We start from the raw sequence: 23,693 nt of genomic DNA, 5'->3' as shown, positions 1-23,693 counted from the left end.
CCGCCGCCGCCCCACGCACACACGCAGCACGCACGCGCGCTCGGCCCCGCCTCTCCCACCCTCCCTCGGAGGCTCCTCGGGCGCGTTGGGACCGGCGCGAGGGCCCCGGATGTGGCGAGTGGACACGCTTCCGGCCGGGCCTGAGCGGAAATGGCGGCGGCGGCCGGCTCTGCGGTTCGGGTGAGGAGAACGGGCCGAGGCCGGGCGGGGGAGAGGGCGCGGAGCCCCAGAGAGAAGGCCGGACCTGCCCTCCGTGAGGACCCAGGGAGCGGCGCCCCTTAAGCGGCCCGGGTTCGATTAGGGCCTGGGTCCGCCGCCTCTACGTCCTATTTTCTGTAATGGGCGGCCCCACCCCCGTCTCGGGAGATGACGTTTGCCCTCCCCTCGGACACGCGGACCGCAGCCTGCTGCCCTAGTCCCCTAGCATCCTCACCTCCTGATCCTCCCACAGCTCGAACTCCCAAACAGTGGAAGAGCCCGACTTTACCCCCAGAACTAGGTCCGGGGGTGGAGAGGGAGGGAGAAGCGACGGGCCCGGCAGACCTGGGAAGCCCATGACCCCCGGGATCAGGAGTACAGAAATCCGGCAGCCACAGGCTCCTCATAAGCCTGAGCATGGATCCTCCGTGATAGCTAGATGACTGTTGGCTGCCCTCCGTGCCCTGGGAGCTTCTCCAAGAAAGGCAGGCTCTGATTCTGCCTTTATTGTAACTCGGGTCTTTCACCATTGAGTTCTGAAATGTTAATTAAAGGCCTTTCTGGGACTGTCGAAAACTATCTTAAGAACAAAGAAGAATGAGGCAGCTAGATGCTTCAGTGCTTAGAGCCAGACCTGGAGAGAGGACGACCTTGATTCCACTCTGGCCTGAGGCTGGCTAACTGTGACCCTGGGTCAAACCACTTAACTCTGTTGCCCAGCCCTTATCGCTCTTTTGCCTTGGAGCTGATACTTAGGTTACTTAGTATCCATTCTAAGAAGAAAGTGGAGCTTTTTAACAAAAAAAAAAAAACCCGGTTTCTCCATTGCTTCACTGGGTGTGATTTTTTAAGCTAGCATTTTCCCCAGATGAAAGCATGAGGGACCTGATATTTTTATGTCTCTTGGTTGTGTAATGTGTTAAGTTCAGTACAATGCCTGGCTCATAGAGATGCTTTTAGGTACAATGCTCGCTTGGTGCTGAGAAAGATAGGATGAAATGGGATTCAGTCTGCTTTCCAGGAATTTAATAAGGTCTTACTAAGAGGACACTATACAGGATAGGCTCAGACCTTAAGATCCAGTGGACTCAGTCTTGGTATCTTATTTTTGACCACACTCCTACTAAAGCTTTTCAGAACCTTAGTTTTAACCAACCTCTGGTAGGGCCGAGTGTTTCTCTTGCATAATCTCTGCCCCCAAAGTTGGTGAATTGGATTATTACCCCCCCCCCCCCCCTTATGGCTCTTTTAAGGTGCAAATAGCAGTTGTGGAGATTGGATAGCTGTGGATGAGCCTTTAACATGCAAATAGTGGGGCCTATTATAATGGAACTTCTGCTTAGCCAACTTTCTTCCTCTGGGGAATTAGGGACTTCCACTCAAAATTCTTTGTACCTAGGAAATCTGAATTCTTTTAATGCAAAGTCCAAGATTCCTGAAGGGAATGCCCTTGTGGCTGAGTGGATTAGGGAAAGGAGAATTCAGAAACCCTCTTCTGGATTGGAGTAGGAAGGAAGGAAGTTGCTCCTTGAGAGAGTTGGTACCTAAATGTAGGTTGGTAAGAACAGAGGGCCGAGATGAGGTTATTTTTGGCCAGAAATCAAGAAGTTGTTCAAAGCTCATGAAAGAATTGTGATTCCTCATATTTTTTTAACCCTTATTTTCTGCATTAGTATCAATTCTAAGGCAGCAGAGCAATAAGGGCTAGGCAATTGGGGTTAAGTGACTTGCTTAGAGTCACACAGCTAGGACATAGCTGAGACCAGATATGAACTCAGGACCTCTGGTCTCTTGGCCTGACTCTCAATCCACTAAGCCACCTAGCCACCCCTACTCATATGTTCTTAAAGGTTTAATCTATAATATGAGTGAAGGATTTACCCAAGGGATTGGGGCCAAGAGAAAGGTTCCCAAGCTAAAGAAGTACTTTGGTAACTCCTATTTATTGCTTTATTCCTGAACCAAGATCATGCAATGATGTGAGGCTGCTTGGGAGAGAGCTCAGCTATACCGACTTTCCATTGCTCTCCAAATACTTTGGTGTTGAACACACTGGATGGAGCCTAGGGAACGCAGAAAGAGGAAACGGCTGACCCATAAGTACAGTTTGGGGTGAATCACAAAGTTTTGAGCCTTTGGATTATGATTAAAAGGTGGACCTAAGAGGTATAGTCAAAGACTAGGTGGGCTGCCAGGTCTCTTTCTGTCACAGCCCACATACTTAAGGCCTATAGCAGTTTCATGCAGAACCTCATTATTCTGGAATCTATAGTTCTAGCTTCCAGATCTCTTAACCGATGAGACTCAATTTCCACATCTTGGTGGTTCACAGGATTTTCAGTTGGAAGAAAATTTAGAAACCATTTATTCTAACCTTTACATTGCAAACATGGAAAAACAGACCCAGAGACGATTTTTGTTTTTTTTTTTTTCAGTTAACTAGCATTTCTTTTCTCTCCTTCCTATCTCCCTTACCCCTAGTAGAGGGAAACACTTATAATATACCTAGTCAAACAAAACAAATTCCCATTGTTCAGAAATGTCACTTCCTCACTATGGGGGGTGGCATTCTTTTCCCTTGGACCTTAGGAATCATGGTTGGTCATTGTGTTGATCAGAGTAAATCTTTCAAAATTGTTTATTTTTATGCTTTTGTGTTTATTGCATAAGTTATATTCCTAGTAGGTAGCTATAAAGGTAGGTCTACAGTCAGGAATTCAAATCCAGGCTCAGATAAATTATTAGGTATGTGACTCTGGAAAAGTCACTTTCTACCTACCTCAATTTCCTCATCTGTAAAATGCAGATAATAGCATCTACCTCATAGGGTACATCTCCCAGATTGTTGTATGTAATGAGATAATATAGAGCACTTAGCCCAGTACTAGCATCACAGGTATCATGGAAATGCTTCTTCCCTTCCCTATTTCCTGACCTCAAATTGCTTCAATTCATAGAAGTCTTCCCACGTTTTTATTTTTCAACCTTCCATCTTATACTCAGTACTATGTATTGATTCTAAGGCAAAAGAGTAGTAAGGGCTAGGCAATGGTGGTTAAGTGACTTGCCTCTGGTCACACAGCTAAGAAATGTCCAGGGTCAGATTTGAACCCGGGATCTCCTGGCTCTCTTTCTACTGAGCCACCTAGCTTTCCCCTCCAATTTGTTCTAAAACTTCCCTTCATTGTTTTTTATGGCCCAATAAATAGTATAACAATCCATTTATAGGATAATCTGATCTGCCAGTTCCCCAGTTGATGAGTAGCCCCTAACTCTTTGCACCTACAAAAAGATTTGGTAGAAATCTCTGTATATCTAGGGCCTCCTCCTCTTTGATCCATAGTGATCCATGTAGTGATGGTGGTGTTGAATCCAAGGGTACATAGAGTTGGGTAACTCTGGGCCCAGCTCCAGAAGAGCTTTACCAGCAGTGAGTGCACTAGAGACCCTCTAGCACCTGACACATTTCCCTTTTTGGTCAACTGCCAATTTAATAAGAGGTAGAAGCTCAGAGTTGCTCTGATCTGTGTGGCTAATTATTAGTGATTTAGGTTGTCCATATAGCTGTAGAAATTTTGGATTTTCTTATTCAAATCCTTGGGCCATTTCTCAGTTGGGAGAAGTTCAGTAACTTACCCAAGATGAGTAACAAAACCCGACTAAAGCACAGGCTTTCCAACTGCAAACTGAGTGTTTATTTCAGCATTCTACCAAGGAGAAGAGCTAAAGCATTAGAAAGTGAGTATGAACTAGTAGAAATGGTAGGCCAGATTTTAGACCTAGAGATAGAGATTATTTAATCTAGCCTCCTTTTATATATGTGGGACCCCAGATAATAAATATCCAATCATAGTTTCAGAGTACTGAGGTCTAATTCTCTTTCCATTAAACCACACCACTTCTCATATCTCCCCTAAGCCAAGCCCTTCTCCAATCTAAAATTTCTGTGGAGGACACCAAAATCTTCCACACTAAGTGATCTACATTCTTTGAGTCATCCTTGACTCTTCTCCTTCACCCTCTATATCTGATCAGTAACCAAGTCCTCTCAGTTCTGCCTATACAGTATCTCATATCCTCTTTTCCCTTCCTGTGGCTATTTTCCTCTTGTTGCTCCCTAGAGAATTGTTATAGGCTCCATCTCCAGTCATCCACAAAGCTTTGGTCCATCCTCCATAAATCATGGCCATGTTGCTTCCAGCTCAAAAACCTTAGCAACTGGGGCACCTAGATCTCTCAGTGGATAGAGAGCCAGACCTAGAGACAGGGTCCTGGATTCTAATGTAACCTCAGACACTTCCTAGTTGTGGAACCCTGGACAAGTCACAACCCCCATTGTCTAGCTCTTACTGCTCCTCTGCCTTAGGACCAATACTTAGTATTGATTCTAAGACAATTCTGGTAAGGGTTTAAAAGAAAAAAAAACCCTAGCAAAAACCCACTTACCTCTAGGGAGAAAACACCAGTTTCCCTGCAGTTTTTCTTCATTATGGACTTAACAGACATCAATAAACATGAATATTTCCACATATAAAGAATCCACAAAGGATCTTTCTGGCTTTATTTAGCATTTTTCTCCTGACATTCATTATTGCAGCCAAACTAGACTCCCAGCTATTCCCTCAGTTGGATCTTCCATCTCACCTTGCCATGCATCTGTTCAGAAAGAAACCATCCCTACCCCTGCCTGGGTGCATGTCCTCTTCATCCATGCCTTTCAAAATTTGCATCAGTAGCTCAGATGCAACCTCTGGGAAATTTCCCATTCTTTCCCCACTCCCCAATTCTAACTGATAGCATTCTCTTCTTCCTCAAGAGCCCCTTTTGTTTTTCTCTATACCTATCAGAGCTCCTTCTGGTTAGGAACTCTTGGTTTTGTCTGTGTGTCCTCCACACTGGGCCTTGACCCTTGAAGTTGACTTAGAGCAGCTCATCCCCCTAATTCCAGATAACTCCTTGCATCCCATCTCGGGTGTGCATTCTTTTTGGTGTATGGTCCCTAGCACACAGTAGGCTTTTTAAAGAGTTTCTGGAATTGAGTTACATGCAGCTGGATTCACTACTTTTTTTTTTTCTTCTAGTTTCTTGCCTTGTTCAGGCACACTCTTGTATCTCCCTTTGGGGGCAGGTCAATATCCAGACGATTCTACCAAGGTGACAGCCCAACAGACTCCCAAAAGGACATGCTTGAAATCCCTTTGCCCCCATGGGAAGAGCGAACAGATGAACCAATTGAAACCAAGAGGGCCCGCCTGCTTTATGAGAGCAGGAAGAGAGGCATGCTAGAGAACTGCATCCTTCTGAGGTAGGAAAGGGGGGGGGGGTTCTTGGGCTGCCTCTACAGCCATGTCACTGGGACCTCTCGGCCACAAGCAGGCCCTCTGAACTGCCTTTTTTCCTTTTCATTTAGCCTCTTTGCCAAGGAGAATCTACACCAGATGACAGAGAGGCAGCTGAACCTCTATGACCGACTAATCAATGAGCCCAGTAATGACTGGGATATCTACTACTGGGCAACAGGTACTGCCAGGTGACACAGGTGCCTGGGGCTCTGGGTCTGCACTTGGGGGACCTGGGTTCTAATTTGGCTCCAACACAAACTGTTTCCCTGACCTAGGCTTCCCCTGTGAAATGACAAGATTGGCTTAAGGGCCCTCCTGGCTTGATGGCTATATTCTCTTGCTGAACACCCTAGAACACAGCAAGGTGGGGGTCCTTAGGAGCTGGTTGACACTGGAAGCCATGGTCTCAAAAGTTGTGTTCTCTGATTCTTGACCAGAAACTTGGAGCACACGTTTTTAGGCTTAACAAATTTCAGAGGTTATTTGGTCCAACTCCTTCAATATACATCAGGGAAACCAGTCTCAGAGAAAGGAAGTGACTTGTCTAGGACTGTTGACTTTAATAAGCAAAACCAAGGCTTGAATTTAGATTTGGGATCTCAACCCAGTATTCTTTACAGTGTCAAGTCACCTCTTGTAGCTCAACTCCTAGAACAGTCACAGTATCCTCAGGCTTTGATCCGTCCTCCCCTACCCACCCACATTACAGACATGTTCACAGGGCCCGTAGATGGTGTCATCATACACATTGGGGGAGATCAGTGACTTGATAAAAGTCACATGAGCAGTAGCCAAGCCAGGATGCAAACCCTGGCTGTTTGTTCCTACATCCAATGTGATCATCACTTCAGTTTATCCAGAAAACCCAAAGCAAGGTGTGCCTGGTGCTCTTACACTAACCTGTGGGATACCACCAAGGAATAAGATTCATTTCTCAAGAATAAAAGAATATTTTAAAATTAATTTTGTTATGCTTGAGTCTTGTCCCATCATTCAAACAAGGTTCTGTTGAATCTGTGAGCTAAGCTTAAAATACTTCTTTGTTACTTCGAGAACCTGTGATGATGTAGTCAGTGTAAACACTCCTTTAATAGCTCTTTTTTTTGGATGCTGTGGTATCCAAGAAAGCAAAAGAGCCAGAGACCATGGGAAGGGCTCTATTGGAGGATGGAAGAACGGGGTTCAACGGTGTTGCTTACCCTTCCTGGTCCTCAGTGTCCCTAGTTGTGAAATGAGATTAGACTAAAATAATATCCAGCTTGGAGGCCTTCAGCACACTGGCTTACCCCTCCAGAACATTTCCAGAAAGGCCTGGATAACAGCAACCCAAGATGAGATGATCTGAATGGCTCATCTGAGGAAGAGCGTAGAATGAAAACAGAGATCTCCCATCTGTCTCATCCAGACTTTGAGTTACATTTCTAGGGCACCCTGAGGCTTACTTTGCTGAGAGTGCAAATATTAACCTCATTTTACAGGTGAAAAAAATTTGAGGTTCTGAAATAGTGTGTCTCCCCAGATTATAAGTGTGTCCGCTGGGATGGGAACCCAGATCTGTTTGCTTCCAAGCCCACACCAATGTTAGGCACTGCCCAATCAGGGCCACCTAAGAATGTGGTTGCAAGAATATCGCCATCATTCTGTTGACAATGAATAAATTAAAAGGGTATTTTACACTTATTCTGTGCAAGGCCCTGAAAGAGATTTAAAAAGCAAGAAAGTCTCACCTTTTCAAGGGAGAGACAGCAATAAATCAGATTGCTGTTCTCAGAGACTACTTGGCCTATTAGCTACATGATTGGTTTGTCAAATCCCTCAGACATTGGCATGTTCCATCTGGGTGCTGGGCACCATAATAGAAATAATAAGCCAACAACTAATACTAATAATGGCATTTATGTACTAACTGCTACATTCCCGGTGCTATGCTATTCACTTTACAGATATCTCATTTGAGGCTCACAACAAGCAAAGTAGGTGCTATACAATCTCCATTTTATAGTTAAGTAAACTGAGGCAACGGTGGAGTGATTTGCCCAGGGTCATACAACTAGGAAGAAAATTATTTGAACTCGGGTCTTCCTGATTTCCAGTGCTCTATCTACTTTGGTTCTCCCCACTTTCCTTCCTGTACCCCACCCAGCTGCTACTGTGTAAGAGTGGTCCCAGCCCAATGAAGGGGCACAGTGTAGGGCTGTGATGGAAAACCTATGGCATGAGTGCCAAAGATGGCACGCAGAGACCTCTCTGTGGGCATACACACAGGCCCCGGCAGAGGGACTCTGGCAGAGCTGCTCCCTTCCCCCTCTCCACCGTGCCTTCCTGCCCCTCTACACTTACTCCCTCTCCTGAGTAGAGTGCTCAGACCACTCCTCCCTTTCTCCCTCCCCTGTCAGGTGTAGGGGTGGCACAGTACATGGTCTCTAAAACATTGCAGGGGCAGAAGAGGAGGCTGAGTTCAATCCCAAGCTCAGTTGAAGGAAAGGATAGGTCCAGGCCTCTTTGGAAGAAGTACACCTTGAGCCCAAGGCCAGAGCTTAGGTCTTGAGCTTGAAATTGGCTTGAGCTCTGTCTCTTATGCCCTTGTCATCTTCCCTTGTTCTACAGAAGCAAAGCCAGCCCCCGAGATCTTTGAAAATGAAGTCATGGCAATGCTGAGGGACTTTGCCAAGAACAAGAATAAAGAACAGAGGCTGCGGGCCCCAGATCTCGAGTACCTCTTTGAGAAACCAACCTGAGCTCTGGCCTGGCCTGGCCTAAAAGGACAAACATTCAACCCTATTCATGGCTGCCACCACCCAGTGAAATCCTCACCTGCTGCTTCCTACCACTGAGCCGGGCTGTCGGGCCTGCCTAGCCATTCGAAGGCCCCATTCACAAAGCATGTCACTTCTTATAAAAGGGCTCCTTGTATCTCAGCTTGCATTGTCTCACTGGTGGTTTGTCTCTACAAAGCTGCATGGCTGCACCCCTCCTCTCTAGACTCTAGAAAACAACACAGGGTTTTCAAAGGAGAAGTTAATTTTCAAAAAACCCTTATTTTCTGTCTTAGTAACAATTCTAAGAAGAGCAAGGGCTAGGCAAATGGGGTTAAGTTCTTGCCCAGGGTCCCACAACCAGAAAGTGGCTAAGGCCCGATCCAAACCCAGGTCCTCCCAACTCCCAGCCTGGTGCTCTACCAAGCCTTTGTTTTAACTAAAAATCTTGCTTCCTAAACCTAAGCAGTTCTAATAAGTCTACTTTCATAAGTCTGTGATATCATTAGTATGGCAGCTCCAAGTCACTACCACCCTTCGGTGCTGTAGGAGATGGTTGTACCATGAATCTTTGTGGGCAGAGAAATTCTTTGCCTGTAGCCACTCTTTGGAAGATGGTCTTTTCTGCACATACGTCATCTGGTCAGTCACCAGACCTTTCACCACTAAGCCTTCGGGGCTGGGATGACCTTCCAGAGCCTCTCCAAGCCCAGGAGGCACCTCCACTCGGACTTGAGACAGAATCCTAAGGGCTGGCATTTCACTGTTCAAAGGATATCTCGGAGACCACAGCCTCTGGGATGAACTGGCCATGGACCCCGCAGTGACAGGGATGTCTGCCACTGAGTGGGCCCTGGGCCCACGGCTGCCTCTGACAGACTAGCTCTTGAACCCAGTCCCCCTGGCACTGGGACAGCTGTGAATCTGAGGAGATTCTACACCAGAGACTTCCCACATAGATGAAATCCCAAGTCCAGACCTTCCCATTCCCTGCAAAGAAGGCAGATCTTTCCATGAAGGAGAAGAACTTTACCATGATGGAGCCAAGATTTAATGTCAGCCTTGACCAAATCTAATACCTCTTCTGCCAGCTCCCCATCTGCCTCATGGGAGGGATAGTATAGCCAAGCACTGAGCCCTGTGTGGTAATAAAAAGGGGGGTGCTAGCCCAGGGTAGTGCCCCATATTAATTTTTTTTTTAAATCTTTACCTTGTGTCTTAGCATCAATACTAAGTATTGGTTCCAAGGCAGAAGAGCAGTAAGGGCTAGGCAATGGGGTGTAAGTGACTTGCCCAGGGTCACTCAGCCAGGAAGTGCTCCAGGCCAGATTTGAGTCTAGGTCCTCTCGTCTCTAGGCTTGGCATTCTATCCACTTTACCATCTAGCTGCCCTTGCAATGCATCTTAATGTATGGAATCCCTAACTGACTTTTTTAGAAAGGGCTGGGAATTTGGAATGGGGGAGGCAAATGCCATGTTTTCAAGTCCTGCCCTCCTTAGTGATTAGCCATGTTCTCTTGGACAAGTCGGCCATTCTGAAAGCATTGTCTGCAAAATGGGAATGCTAATTCCTGTCTTGCCTCATAAGAATTCTCTGAGCTACAGAGGACATCTCAGTAATAAATCCTGGAGAATATAAACTTCTTGAGGGCTTTTCCCCCAGATTCTACCGTTGTAGAATTGTACATTGTAGGTGTAAACAAATGCTTGTGACATTGCATCTGTAAAGATATTTTACCCAATTACACGTAATAATAATTTTCCACGTAAGTATTCTGCAGTTATAAGGTCCAAGCTGCCTCCCTTCCTTCTCTTCCCAGAGATGATGAGCAATTTGGTCTGGGGCATACACGTGTTATCATGCAAAATAGACTATTGTCCATTTGTAAGAGAATAATCATTTGAAACCAAGACCTCAAAACAAACCCAAATAAACTGAAGGGAAAGATGTTCATTCCAACTCCCCCAGTTCTTTCCTTGGAGGTGGACAGAGAGCGTTCTTTGTCCTGAGGCCCTCAGAGCTGTCCTGGATCACTGCGTTGCTGAGGGTAGCCAAGGCTATTCTGGTTGATCATCCCACAATATTGCTGCTACTGTGTACAATGTTCTGCGGGTTCTGCTTATTTTCCTTGGTTCATGGAGGTCTTTCGAGCTCTTTCTGAAATTATCCTACTCATCATTTCTTACTGCCCAATAGTATTCCATCACCAACATATACCACAATTTGTTCAGCCATGCCTCAATGGATGGGCATCTCTTTAGTTTGCAATTCTTTCCCACCACAAAAAGAGCTGCTAGAAATATCTTCGTCTAAGTGGGTCCTTTCCCACTTGTGAAATTGCATCTGTGCAAGGATAATTAGCAGTGAGGGAACCATAAAGGATGGGGCAGATTGCAAAAATAGGGTAAAATGTATGCTAAATGGTCACACAAAGGGGGCAAATGAAGCTGGGGGACTTCCTGCCTGCATTGGGAAAGAAGGGGATGGTCTCCGAGGGTTGGGTCTGCTGGGGTGTTCTGCTGAATTCCTTTTTTGTTGTTCTTAAACCCTTACCTCCTTTCTTAGAACTGATACTAAGTATTGGTAAGGACTAGGACGTGGTGGTTAAGTGACTTGGCCAGGATCATACAGCTAGGCAGTTTTTGAGGCCAGATTTGGACCCAGAACTTCTGACTTTAGGCCTAACTGTTTTTAATGGTCATCACAAGGACAAGCCCCTTGATCTTTTCATAGCCTTAGACTCAATGCTAGGATGCTTCTGCTGCTAAGCTGAGATACCTTTACCCTGACTTGGGATTCACAGCTGGGGCCCTGGGAACACCTAGCCCTCCTCTGTCTTCCGGGCCAGGCAGGGTGGGAAGGCCTTGACACTTCAAAGCCAGAATTGATAAGAATGGGGTTGGTGCCCTCCGGAGAGCTGCATTGGCCAAGCTGGGCTCTCTGATTGCTCTGATCCCACTTCAAATCCCCAGCCATGCCAATGGAGTCCAGCTAATACATTGCTTGGATTGCTTCACCCCTCAGAAAGTCAGGGCTCCTCGTTTCCTAAAGGAACAGCTCCTCCCATTGGCAGTCAGAGCTCCTCCATCAGATTCTAACCTGCCCGTCTAGGCTCCTTCCTTCCTAGCAGCCTTTGCATCATGGCTTTTTCCAGTTCCTGTGACAGTTTCCACCCCAACTCCCAGAAGGTTCTCCCACCAATCTGGGCAGTGTGTGTACATGGAGCCCTCCATACCTGTTGGTATCCCTCTGGTCAAGGCCCAACTAAAGGCTCTTTGAGCCTCCCCTTGGTTTCCAGCTGGCCTTGTTCTCGTCATGGCCTCTTTTCTAAATGTATCCTTTTGCCCCAAACACATTTCATGCCATTTCAGCCTTTCATGCTCCCATAGGCCCGCCTAAGGGCTGAAACTGTCATTTTAAATCTCCGCATACCCCAAACTGCACACAAGACCTTGTTCTTAGGAGATGCTTAATCATGGTTTAATTGGAGTTCCCTCAACCTTCATTGCCAGGCAAGGCCGCTGTGATGGCCATGACAACCGGGGGAAGTTGAGCCCATACAAATGCACGTAAACACGTGGAAGTAACTTTGAGAGAGGAAGAGCCCACCTAAGACTGTCAATGGGTCTCATTTAACTTTAGGTCCTGCTGTTTTAAAGAAAGAGGAGGAAGATCCAAGATGTCCCCCAAACAGTATCAGCCTTAAGGATCAAAGAATGTTAGAGCCAGAGCAAACCCCTTACCTTACACATGAGGAAACTGAGCCGCAGAAAAATCAGATGACTTGCCCACTTGCTTGATGAAGATGTGAAAAGAGACACAGTAGGTCTTGGGATGTGATCTCACGAAAAATCCGTAGTCGAGGCTGGAAAGGAACAAGAGGTAGAATTGAGCAAGAGACCCAACAGAATGGGCAGCCATTGGACTGGGCAACCTCAGATAACTGTTCCCTCCCCTGACCACCCTTGAGCCTTCCTTCATGTAGCAAGGGCGGGGGGGGGGGGATATTTCATTTGGAGAGAGAGCTTACACGCGGCGATGTTTCTTTGCGGTGACCCCAGCCTCCGCGTCCCTATCAATCCACGGGATAGCAGACCCATTCAGCTGGAAAGGGCATCTTGCTTAAGCCCTCACTTTACTGAAGGGGTAACAGCCCTGCTCCGTGTTACTCCTGGGGTCTGTGGCTAGAACTTGAAAAAGCTGGTCAGAACTGGACGGGCCAGTCCATGGCATGAGACACTGGTGAGAGGCCAGAGATGGAGGTTAGGGCAGTGAGGCCATAGTTAGGGTTCAACTTACAAGCCTCATCGCCCTCTTGAGGGAGCAGTAATAGCTGACAACTGACTAGCTTCCAAGTTCCTGCTACGGCTACACCAGTCCAGCTTGCCTATCTTCTACCCATGATCTGGGACCAACTGTCCAAAGAACAGAGCAAGGCAGGCAAGAGGTGTATCCAGGGCCCCGGGGGCACAACGGTGGTAGGAACGAGGCCAGGATAATCTTGGGAGAGGCTGCCTCAGAAGCTGCCTTGTACCAGATTCTTGCTGGGCCTTCTGGGTTCACCTTTACTCCCTTCACCAAGGCCACATAGGCATTTTCTTGGGAGAGGTGGGCTTCTACTCGGTGGCTGCGATTGGGTGACCTCTGAGGTCACAGGCAGGAAGTTTCTGAGCATCTAGAAAAGGAGGTAAACCATCCTACAACTCAATGAGCCTTCCCACTACTCTTGCCCTCAAATGTGCCAAGTTAATAAGTTTTCTGAGCTGCTTCCCTTCCGGTTGCCATCTTACGCGTTAGCTTAATGGCGGGTTTCACCACTTTCGCCCATTTACCTGGGGGACAGGGTCTGAGTCAAATGAGATGTTTCTAGTCTAGACCTTCGGCTTTCGGTTCCCTTTGGAAATGACTGGCCTCACCATCTGTCGTGCAGTGTCTGGTTGGTAGGTGCAATGTAAACAGTTTTCCTTTTTATTAGACATTTTAAAAAATAGGCCATCTCCAGTGCATTTGTAGATATTATTAACAAACATATATCCAGTGTCAGGAACACACCAAGGAGCTATAAGGAACAGAAACTAGGTTTGGCCTTTTCACTTTGACAAATAGCTGTTCATTACCCTTGTTCACACATCCACAGGCTTTAAATACTTGGGTCTGCGTAAACGCAGGCGCCTGTGCATCTGTTCTCCTAAGTACCGTTGCCCGAGCTCCTGCTGGACACACTTTGCTGGTGCCCAAGGCCCCTGAGGTCTGCTTGGCTTCCCATCTCACACAGAAGAAGAAAAGGGTCACGGAAAAGAGCTCTAGATTTGGGGCCACGTGATACAGGCGCTGATACTTCCTGGCAAGGAGATCCTGGGCAAACGCTGTATGTAAAAGCCTCAGTTTCACCAAAGCTTTGGCTTTTGAGCCAGACCATCCAGTAACGTCCTTTGTTTTGGCCCATGAGGAAGCCCAAGGCCAGAGAGGAGAAGTGAAGCCTACCTGGGGGTGGTAGGCAGTAGAACGAGGATTTGAATGGGGGGCCTTAGGCTCACAGCCCAGTGATTGGGGTAAATTTTTGAGTGTGTGACACATAAAATCTGAACTGACTGAGGAAACAAAGGTTTGAGCTTCTGTGTTTTATCAGTTTCTTAATGCATGCCAATTGCATAATACACTGGGACCAGGCCTCCTCAGCTTGGCACTAGACTCCAAATATCAGGAGAGAAAGATGTTTATGCATTAAAGGAAAACAATTAACAGGATGTAGATCAGGATTCAAGATTAGGTAACCTGATTTCTAACTGGATGCAAGATTAAGAGTTTTATAGGACTGGAGGGGTGAGTAAATAGGTGAGATTCCCTGAAATCAGAAAAAGAGGTGTCCCACTCCCTGCATTCAATCAAAGGAACAGGAAAACAGTAACTGGCTGACCAGGATGGGGCTGCTTCTCAAATAAGACAGACAGGTTGCTTAAGACATGTAATAGTGAGAAAACTCTGCACCATTCTGCGGATCTGGCTGGGTTTCAGGTCAGCATAACCCAGGTTGTTGATTAAGGTTTCTCTGAGCAGCAGGTAGAGGGGTCCAGCTCACCAGCTATACCCGGCTTGGTTCAAACAACTCAAGAACATGTTCTCACAAGGCAGAAATTGGACTGAACCCATAAGTGAATAGAAAAGGGAATTGAGCTAGATCCAGAATTGAGAATTGAGTCACAAGATGGAGTCAATGGGGTTCACTTAATTCCCACAATTCCCACAAGTGCCATGTAAATGTGAGTAACTCCTATTCTCTGGTCTTGGTTTTTGTACTTTTTAAAAATGCCCTAGTGTTTCTCTGTCCCATAATGCAACTCAGTTTCAGATGAGTCAGAAAATTCTCCCCATCGTTTCCTAAAGAGAAACTCTAAGCAATCTACTCTCTTGGAGGGTCAGACTAGATAAGTTCACAGTTATTCAGTCCATCCTCTTCCTGCTGCCCCGCTGCCAACAAGGACTGTAGGAAAATGGGGTTTCATGACTCTCAAAAAATTTAAACTTTTCCAAGGACTTGGAACCTAGCTAAGACTGTCTCCAGGACCTTCCACTGTGAGGAAGGACACAAGCCAGGCATCCTTCACTTTTTACAGGGCTCCCTTCTGGCCCTCCATCCTCTGCCACCTTCCCTCTTCAGATCCCTTGAAGTGTGTGGGTTTCCTCCAAGAGAATGGAAGCTCCTGGAGGGCAGAGACTGCCTTTTGTCTTAATTTTATCCTTGATACTTAGCACGGCACCTAATAAGTACATAGTACGAATTTAGCAAAAGTCAGTCGATTTAGTGGCTGTTAACAATGACTCCATTTATCTTTAAGCCAATCCAATTACATGTAGCTTAAGGGGAGGGAAGAAGGCCTATAACCAGTCACATACAGAGCCAGCCTTAAGGAGAATAGGAGTGGGAGCTGGAAAGGACCTTAGAGTCCATCTGAACACTTCATTTTACTGAGAAGAAATGGAAGCACAAGGAGCAAATGAGGAATCTAAGGGCTAGAGAGATTAAGTCAATACCTGAAGATAACCCCAAAAAATGGGGAGTAGGGAGAGTACTCAAAAATAGGCCTTTCTTCCTCCTTCCTTCCCTCCTTCCTTTCCTTCCCTCCTTCCTCCCTTCCTTTCCTTCTTTCCTTCCTCCTTCCTTCCTTCCTCCCTTCCTTCCCTTCTTCCTTCCCTCCTTCCTTTCTTCCTTTCCTTTCTTCCTCCCTTCCTTCCCTCCTTCCTTTCTTCCTCCCTTCCCTCCTTCCTTTCCTTCCTTTCCTTCCTTCCTTCCTTCCTTCCTTCCTTCCTTCCTTCCTTCCTTCCTTCCTTCCTTCCTTCCTTCCTTCCTTTCTTCCTTCCTCTTTCTTCCCCCCTTCCTTCCTCTCTTCCTTCCCTCCTTCCCTCCTTCCTTCCTTCCTCTCTTCCTTCCCTCCTTCCTTTCTTCCTTTCCTTTCTTCCTCCCTTCCTTCCCTCCTTCCTTTCTTCCTCCCTTCCCTCCTTCCTTTCTTCCTTTCCTTCCTTCCTTCCTTCCTCTCTTTCTTCCCCCTTCCTTCCTCTCTTCCTTCCCTCCTTCCTCTCTTCCTTCCCTCCTTCCCTCCTTTCTCCCTTCCTTCCCTCCTTTCCTTCCTTCCTTCCTCCTTCCTTCCTTCCTTCCTCCCTTCCTTCCCTTCTTCCTTTCTTCCTTTCCTTTCTTCCTCCCTTCCTTCCCTCCTTTCTTTCTTCCTCCCTTCCCTCCTTCCTTTCTTCCTTTCCTTCCTTCCTTCCTTCCTTCCTTCCCTCCTTCCTTCCTTCCTTCCTTCCTTCCTTCCTTCCTTCCTTCCTTCCTTCCTTCCTTCCTTCCTTCCTTCCCTCCTTTCCTTCCTTCCTTCCTTTCCTTCCTTCCTTCCCTCCTTTCCTTCCTTCCTTCCTTCCTTCCTTCCTTCCTTCCTTCCTTCCTTCCTTCCTTCCTTCCTTCCTTCCTTCCTTCCTTCCTTCCTTCCTTCCTTCCTTCCTTTCTTCCTTCCTTCCTTCCTTCCTTCCTCCATTCCTTCCTTTTTCTTTCCCCTCCTAAATCCAAATCTCTTTCAATCATACCATGGACAAGACACATGTTTGGCCTTTGGTTTGGTTTGGTGAGCTCAGTAATTAATTTCTGCTATTCATTCTCTGAGGCAGCTAGGTGGTACAGTGAATAGAGTGCTAGACCCAGTCAGGAAGGGACTCCTTGTAAGTTCAAATCTGTCCTCAGATTCTTGTGTGAGCAAGTCATTTTGCCCTGCTTGCCTCGGTTTCCTCTTCTATGAAATGAGTTGGAGAAGGAAATGGAAAAGCTCTCTTATATCTTTGCCAAGAAAACTCCAAATGGGGTCACACAGAGTCCAACATGACTAAACTATAACTGAACAACAACATTCGTTTATTCTTTCAGTGTTACTGTTAAGCACCTCCTGTATACTAGCCACTGTGCTAAGGCTAAGACTACAAAGACAAAACAGTCCCAGGTCTCAATCAATCAAAATCCACAGATATTGTTCTATGATCCTGAGGAAATCATAACCTCTCTGCCTCGATTTCTTCACTTGATAAGGATGAGAATAATAAAAGCACTTCCTTACAAGGTCCTGGGGGGAAACCAAGAACCTCTGAGACCATATAGACATGTATGTACACATATATGTATTTCCTACATAGATATGAGCAATTATTAATATAGTTGAGAGCATCCCTCCCAAATTCAATGCACCAGGATTTGCCCTTGACAGCTCTCTCTCAGTGAAGCCCAGGGAGCTGTCCTGCTCCCCCTAAAGCTGGCCTTTTGCATTCTTCTGTTCTAACTTGGAGGAGTGTAAAGACAAACCACCCTTCCGAAGTCACACTTGAAAGGGGGGTTGGAAGAGGCCAGATGGCCTCTTTTGTTTGTTGCTTCTCTGAAGGGACGGACTGTAGAACTGCCGGGATCCTCTTTGGGCACTTCCTCTGTAATCTTAAGTAATTTAGTACAACTAGAGGACCAGTGGATGGGAATGAAAATCTGGGTTAGCTCCCAGGGCCCCCTCCTGGTTCTCAGCTGTGATGGGAGAGGACTGTCTGCAGGTTGGGTGGGATGTCAGTAATAGAAGCCGAGAGGAGGCTGAGCTGCACAAGTCAAATTGCGCTTCTGTTTTCTATTCCAAAGAGAGCCATCTTTAGGCTGAACGATCAGGGCTCGAAGGAAGTTGACAGATACCCAAGAGAAGGAAAGAGGTTAATAAGAGACCACTTAGCTAAGCCCTTGAGGAGTTCAAGTCACCTCGGCCAGATGGAATACCTACCAGGAGCCTGAAAGATCTAGCAGGCCTCATAGGGAGCTTCCAGAGACTGTCGAAACTAAAGGCAGCATTAGGCTTCCCGAAAGGAAGAGCTTACCCATTAGGCATATCCCTAAATGGGCTGGGGCTCACCTTAGGCCCAATAGGTGGTCTCACCCATGAGACTGTTTTTTTACTCCTTGAGGGCAGAGACTTCCTTTTTAGAAATTGTATCCCCAGGCTTAGCACCTAGTAGGTGAATAAGTGAAAGGAATACCGATGACAATAATTGGCTGAATTTGCTCAAGCCTCCATTTTTTTTTAGGAGTTTCTGATACAAAACAATAATCCTTTGCAACTATAAGCTAAGCTTGACAAATGGCGACCACCAACTGGAAGGTGCCTTAGCTGTACCAGCTGGGCCTGGACTGAGAGCTTTCCTGATAAGATGGCCATTCTCTCACCGGGGAGGGCTCCAGAGATTCCATGATAGTCTCCTAGAGACCCCAAAGTCACTCCCAGGAGTCACTGACAAGAATCTGCCCGCACATCCTGTCCCTCAAGCAATAATGTTGTTCCCCCTTTCTCTTCCTTGTCTTTTAAACAATAAAAGCTGGCTAATTTCTGTATCTAAGGGGCTCCTCTCCTTAGGACAGGAGTTCCGGCATGTATGCTCATTCAGCTGAGAAGAATACATTCAAATACCCTTTGCTTCTTCCTCAGTTCCACCCCAGCTCTGGGTGGGCTCAGGCACTCCGGAAGATAGTGGCTTGACCGCGCTTATTAAATGTCTATTGGATTGGATAATCAGTTTCCTCCTACTGGCCTTGAAAGAAAAACTCATTTTTTTGAGCTTTTATCCTGATTAATGAGGCAAAACTCGGACAAAGGAAGTCAAAGGATCTTATTAAAGATATGTCAAGGTAGCAACCCATTGACCAGCTGATCATCGGGAATGAGCAAGCTTTCAAGGTGGGCAGCTTTTTCCATGAAGACTTTCTTAATGGGATCAAGTCAATTCTGATAGGTTCAAATGAGCAAAAGAGCCCTTTGCAGCTCAGTTCCTCCCCAAGTACAGAACACTCTGCACAGGTGTGACTGGGTAGGTGGCGAGGACAATTCCCACCCAGGTGGGGCATGTGACTTAACTCCATGACAGCTGAGTAACGCCTCCTCCCCCAACACTGATTGACCGGGAGGACTAGGGACGATGGGTTAAGGCAAAGGCCAGAGACCACTCATCAAAGTGGGAAAGGGGAACCTTGTTTTGGTATGGGAGGGCCAGATGGCTTCTGGGCTCTCTTCCAACACGGAAATTCCGTGATTTAGATGAGCTCCGCCATTGACAGAGTCTGAGATCTGAAGGAAGTCAATCACTCGAGCTTCATAATTTGTCCTGTATTAGCCTCAGAAACTTTGGGGAACCAAGAAGGTTTGGGGCGGGGAGAAGGGGCTATGCTCTCAATTTAGATGGTGGATGAAAAAAGGGAAGCAGGAATCAGAAAGGATGAGAACAAATGAATGGAGAAAACCCTCCTTACAGAGTTCAGGTCTGCAAAGTTCTATTACACCAAGAATGTAAGCTCCTTGAGGGCAGACATAATTGAAAGTTTTGTCTTCTGTTCTCTCGTCCATTGCACACAGTAGGCGTGTTGTTTTAGCACAACAGGCCTGTGGAATAAATAAGGGCTTGCATATAGGGGCGAGATGCCCATTCACATGCATTGTCAGATCTACTTCCAAGCATTTTAAGTGGGGAAATACCAGAGTGTGGCCACAGCACATGCTACAGCTTCTTGGCGCCACAGGTAAGAGTTGGGTGGCAGGATACCAAAGGCAGATGAGCAGCCCTGAAAATTTACTATAATTAAAATATACTAAATATACAACATTTTATAATATATAAATAGATAAAATATAAAATATATCAAATAAAAAGTATAAAAATAAATATTATATATAAATTATAAATTAAAAAAACTCACAGCAGAGGTATGAAGTCTTCCCAGAGCTCCCCAGGGGATACAAACACAAGCAAAACAAGCCTTCAGAGAGCTTCCGTTCTCTTGGAGGAAACCCACACACTTCAAGGGATCTGAAAAGGGAAGGTGGCAGAGGATGGAGAGCCAGAAGGGAGCCCTGTAAAAAGTGAAGGATACTTGGCTTGTGTCCTTCCTCACAGTGGAAGGTCCTGGAGACAGTCTTAGTTAGGTTCCAAGTCCTTGGAAAGGTTTAAAAACGAGAGTCATGAAACCCCATTTTCCTACAGTCCTTGTTGGCAGCGGGGCAGCAGGAAGAGGATGGACTGAATAACTGTGAACTTATCTAGTCTGACCCTCCAAGAGAGTAGGTCGCTTGGAGTTTCTCTTTAGGAAACGATGGGGAGAATGTTCTGGCTCATCTGAAATTGAGGTGCCTTATGGGGCAGAGAAACACTAGAGCATTAAAATACTTATAAATAAAAAACCAAAACACTAGAGACCAGAGAAGAGGAATAATTCATTCACGTTGACACGGCCCTTGTGGGAACTGAGTGAACCACAGTGGAGGGTAAGCAATAGTTGGTGAGTCAGTGGGGTGTCTACCCCAGGCGTGTGAGCTCTCCCCTCGCGGAAGGGGTGGACAGGAACAGTTTGTTCCAGCGGCCCCGAAGGAGGCCGAAGTGGGCACCTGGGACTCTTAGAGCTTGGATACTGGCCCAGGACGTCCACGGCATCCTGAGGCCTCTCCAGGCCCCTTGACTTTTGTCCTGCCACTGGGCTCTGGAGAGAGACTGAGCTGAGGACTTTGGGCAGCGCTGCCTCCCTCAGATCCAGTGTCTGTGATGTCGTGTTGGCTCTCATCCAGTACAAAGAGGGAAACCATCGTTCTTTTTGACCAGACCATCCGCCTCTGGGCTTTCCTGCAGAACGACACCCCCGGAAGGAGCCCACCACGGGGCAGAATGCCGCGTCCGTCCGTCCGTCTGTCCTTGTTCCTGGGAATCCCATGAATACGCTCATTAGCTTCGTGAGCTCGGACACGTTTTTGAACCTGCTCTGTGTCGGCCCGTGTGTAAAAGGGGGACAAATAAAACGCGCCTCTCTGACTCGCAAGGCCATCCGGAAAACACAAGGACAAGAAGCATCCGCAAAGCCCCGTCTAAGTGCAGACGATCCCTGTCCCCTCTTCTGCTGGGGGTCCCTACGCTGCTGACTGCCACAGGCCTAGCGGATCACTGCTAGGCAGAGGCTGGTGAGGAGGGGAGAAAGCCCTGGACTCGGGATCAGGACGACCCGAGTGCAAAAGCTCCTTCACACGCCTACTGGCTGGACTGTCCTGAGCGAGTCACCTGCCTTGCCTCAGTTTCCCCATCTGTCAGATGGGGATCATCAAAGCACCTAACTCCCCTGGCCGTGGTGATTGAGTGGGATAATATTTGCAGCCTTTAAGGCTCATTATTGTTACGGCTTTCATCACCCCAGATAAAGCACAAGGTGATGGGGGTGCTCTGCAGAAGCAGCCCCTCATCAGGACCTTCCTGTCACCCAGTCAGCCCAAGGCAGCACATGGACGGCCCTGCCAAAGCAGAGCAACAGGTCAGCCAGAGCTGCAGGACCAAAGAATCAGACTGTAGAACTCCAGACCGGGGAGGGGCCTTACAAGAAGGAATGGCCGGTGATGTGGGGCCCTCTTTGGGTCTGGTTCCCAGGGGAGCCTCTGCTCAGACTCATGTTTTATATGTGTAAAATAAAATATCTAGGATGACACAGAAAACCAATTCTACTAAAATTCAGTTATCAGCTGGGTGGCTCAGTGGATAAAGAGCCAGGCCTAGAGACAGGGGGTCCTGGGTTCAAATCTGGCCTCAGATACTTCCTAGCTGTATGACCCTGGACAAGTCACTTAACTCCAGTTGCCTAGCCCTTACCTCTCTTCTGCCTTGGGAACCAATACTTGGTAGAGATTATCAATCTTATAATATATAAATATAATAATAATATAAATAAAATATAAATTTATAATTTTTTTAATTCCATTATCCCATATTTTTTAAAACAAGTTCGCCAGATTCTGGGTCAAGGACCTTTTACTGAGGACATGAAATGTTTTCTAACCCCCACTGTGTCCTCTTCCATTGCCTCCCAGAAAGCCATCCATCCCTTTTAAGAAAGAATAAAGGGGGCAGCTGGGTGGCAGGCCTAGAGATGGGAGGTCCTAGGTTCAAATCTGACCTCAGATACTTCCCAACTGTGTGACCCTGGGCAAGTCACTTAACCCCCATTGCCTTAAAAAAATTTTTTTTTAAATCAGGAGGGGGTGGAATTTAGCAAAACTAAACCAACACATTTTACAGATCTGAAATTATATGTGGTTTTCTGTACCCATAATCCCCCACCTCTGCAAAGCAAGGTACAGATTGCATCTTTGGAGCTGGACTTGTTCACCATACATTTCAGGAAACCAAAAGTCCTGTGATTTTACCAGGTAAAATACTTATATCCAAGCAGATGGGAAAAAGACCCAAAAACCCTTTGGGTGGATGGATTCGGCCCTAAATTCAAATTCTTTTGAGCCTTTGAAAACTCCTCTAGGCTGGTTTCTGCCTGAGTTCATTGCTGGGCCCATCCTTGGGGCCCTTTTCATTTGTTAAGACCAGAGAGGGGCGGCTTCAGTCTCCGTTCCCAGGAGCTCTTGCCTCGCTCTAGCTGTGCTGACACTCTGGCTTCATCGCCATCACCGGGTACCAGGCTGCCTCCAAGCCAAGCTCGGGAGCCGTTTTTCAGACGCCTCATCTAACTCCTGACAGATCACTTCTGAGTACTCTTCTGGACCTCCTCAAATGCTCTCCCACGTTCTTCTCCCTTCCTCGATTTCCTCACATGAATATTTCTTATTAATATACAATCCTACAAATGTACTCCCTCCACTTTCTTTTTTAAACTCTTACAGTTCATCTTAAAATTGATACTAAGTTCTGGTTTTAAGGCAGAAGAGCAGTAATGGGGGTGAAGTGACTTGCCCAGGGTCACACAGCTAGGAAGTGTCTGAGGCCGGATTTGAACCCAGGACCTCTCTCTCTTGGGCCTGGCTCTCTATCCCCTGAGCCACCTAGCTAATTCTCATCTCTACTTCCAAGTAACCAGTAAATACATCAATAGAATTTTTAAAAGGATAAATATCGATTGAGTCCTTTTTCCCCTCTCCTCCTTTATCTGTTCTGTTTTTATTAAATTGGTTCAACTGTATACATTTTGTACTTGTTCTTTTTTTTTTTAAACCCTTCCCTCTTGGAGTCAATACTATGTATTGACTCCAAGGCAGAAGAGAGTGGTAAGGGCTAGGCCATGGGGGTCAAGTGACTTGCCCAGGGTCACACAGCTAGGAAGTGTCTAATGCTGGATTTGAACCCAGGACCTCCCGTCTCTAGGCCTGGCTCTCCATCCACTGCCCCTGTACTTGTTCTTTCTTGATGGTGGCTCTCAGTAGGTCTAGCATGAGCAGCGGCCATACCCCAGGAAAACCATGGCGGCAGGTAAGCTGAACCAGATGGAGGGCAGCCAACAGGCCTCCAACCCTTTGGGGAGGGAGGGGGGCATCGACTTCAAGCATGGGGAGACTTACCCTGCCCAACGGGCAGATGAGAACAATGTGTGCCAACAAGCTGCGACGCACTCACGAGTTTGGTCAGACAATGACGACGCCAAGGTGCATCCCGGGCCGGCCAGCTGTCCTTCCACTGGACTTTGATGACTCTGGAAGACGAGGGAGGCCGACAGACTTCGTGCACGTCTGCCTGACTTAAAGGAACGGGCCGAGACGTCCCCAGCGACGTCCTCGGCCCTCTTGGGAAACAAGGGCCAAACAAAGGAAGTTTCTTGAGGGCTGTTTGTGCCCGAGTCCTCGGCGTCCAGTGCCGGGCCAGCAGGAGCTCTTTAATACGTGGTTGGGGAATCAAAGGATGAAAAGAAAAGGTCATCGATGTGGAAAGATGCCATAAATTACAAAATATCAATGGCGGCGCTTTTTGTGGCAGTGAAAAACTGGGAAGAAAATGGATCCATTCACCGGGGACAGTCTAAAGGGAGGGCGGTAGCTGACCATCGTGGAATGTTACTGCGCCACAGAAACAATGGACTTCAGAGAGACT

The 23,693-nt window shown here is 46.9% G+C and overlaps 1 protein-coding gene and 1 long non-coding RNA gene across 2 annotated transcripts; one reads left to right on the top strand and one right to left on the bottom strand.

The window, feature by feature from the left end:
• Position 1: 1 nt before the first annotated feature.
• On the top strand, positions 2-8,458 carry SDHAF2 (succinate dehydrogenase complex assembly factor 2). Its single transcript, XM_001379485.4, has 4 exons — positions 2-180; positions 5,280-5,503; positions 5,609-5,718; positions 8,148-8,458. The coding sequence occupies exons 1-4, from the start codon at positions 151-153 to the stop codon at positions 8,276-8,278; spliced, it is 495 nt and encodes a 164-aa protein (XP_001379522.1). The 5' UTR covers positions 2-150; the 3' UTR covers positions 8,279-8,458.
• Positions 1,422-22,689, bottom strand: LOC130454971 (uncharacterized). Its single transcript, XR_008912713.1, has 2 exons — positions 19,549-22,689; positions 1,422-12,162 (listed from the first exon to the last, which is right to left on the bottom strand). It is a non-coding gene; the product is annotated as an uncharacterized LOC130454971 (long non-coding RNA).
• Positions 22,690-23,693: the final 1,004 nt, after the last annotated feature.

This window comes from Monodelphis domestica, chromosome 6 (assembly GCF_027887165.1).
Source record: "Monodelphis domestica isolate mMonDom1 chromosome 6, mMonDom1.pri, whole genome shotgun sequence".
Classification (NCBI taxonomy): Eukaryota; Metazoa; Chordata; class Mammalia; order Didelphimorphia; family Didelphidae; genus Monodelphis; species Monodelphis domestica.
This window is presented reverse-complemented; position numbering and strand designations above follow the sequence as displayed.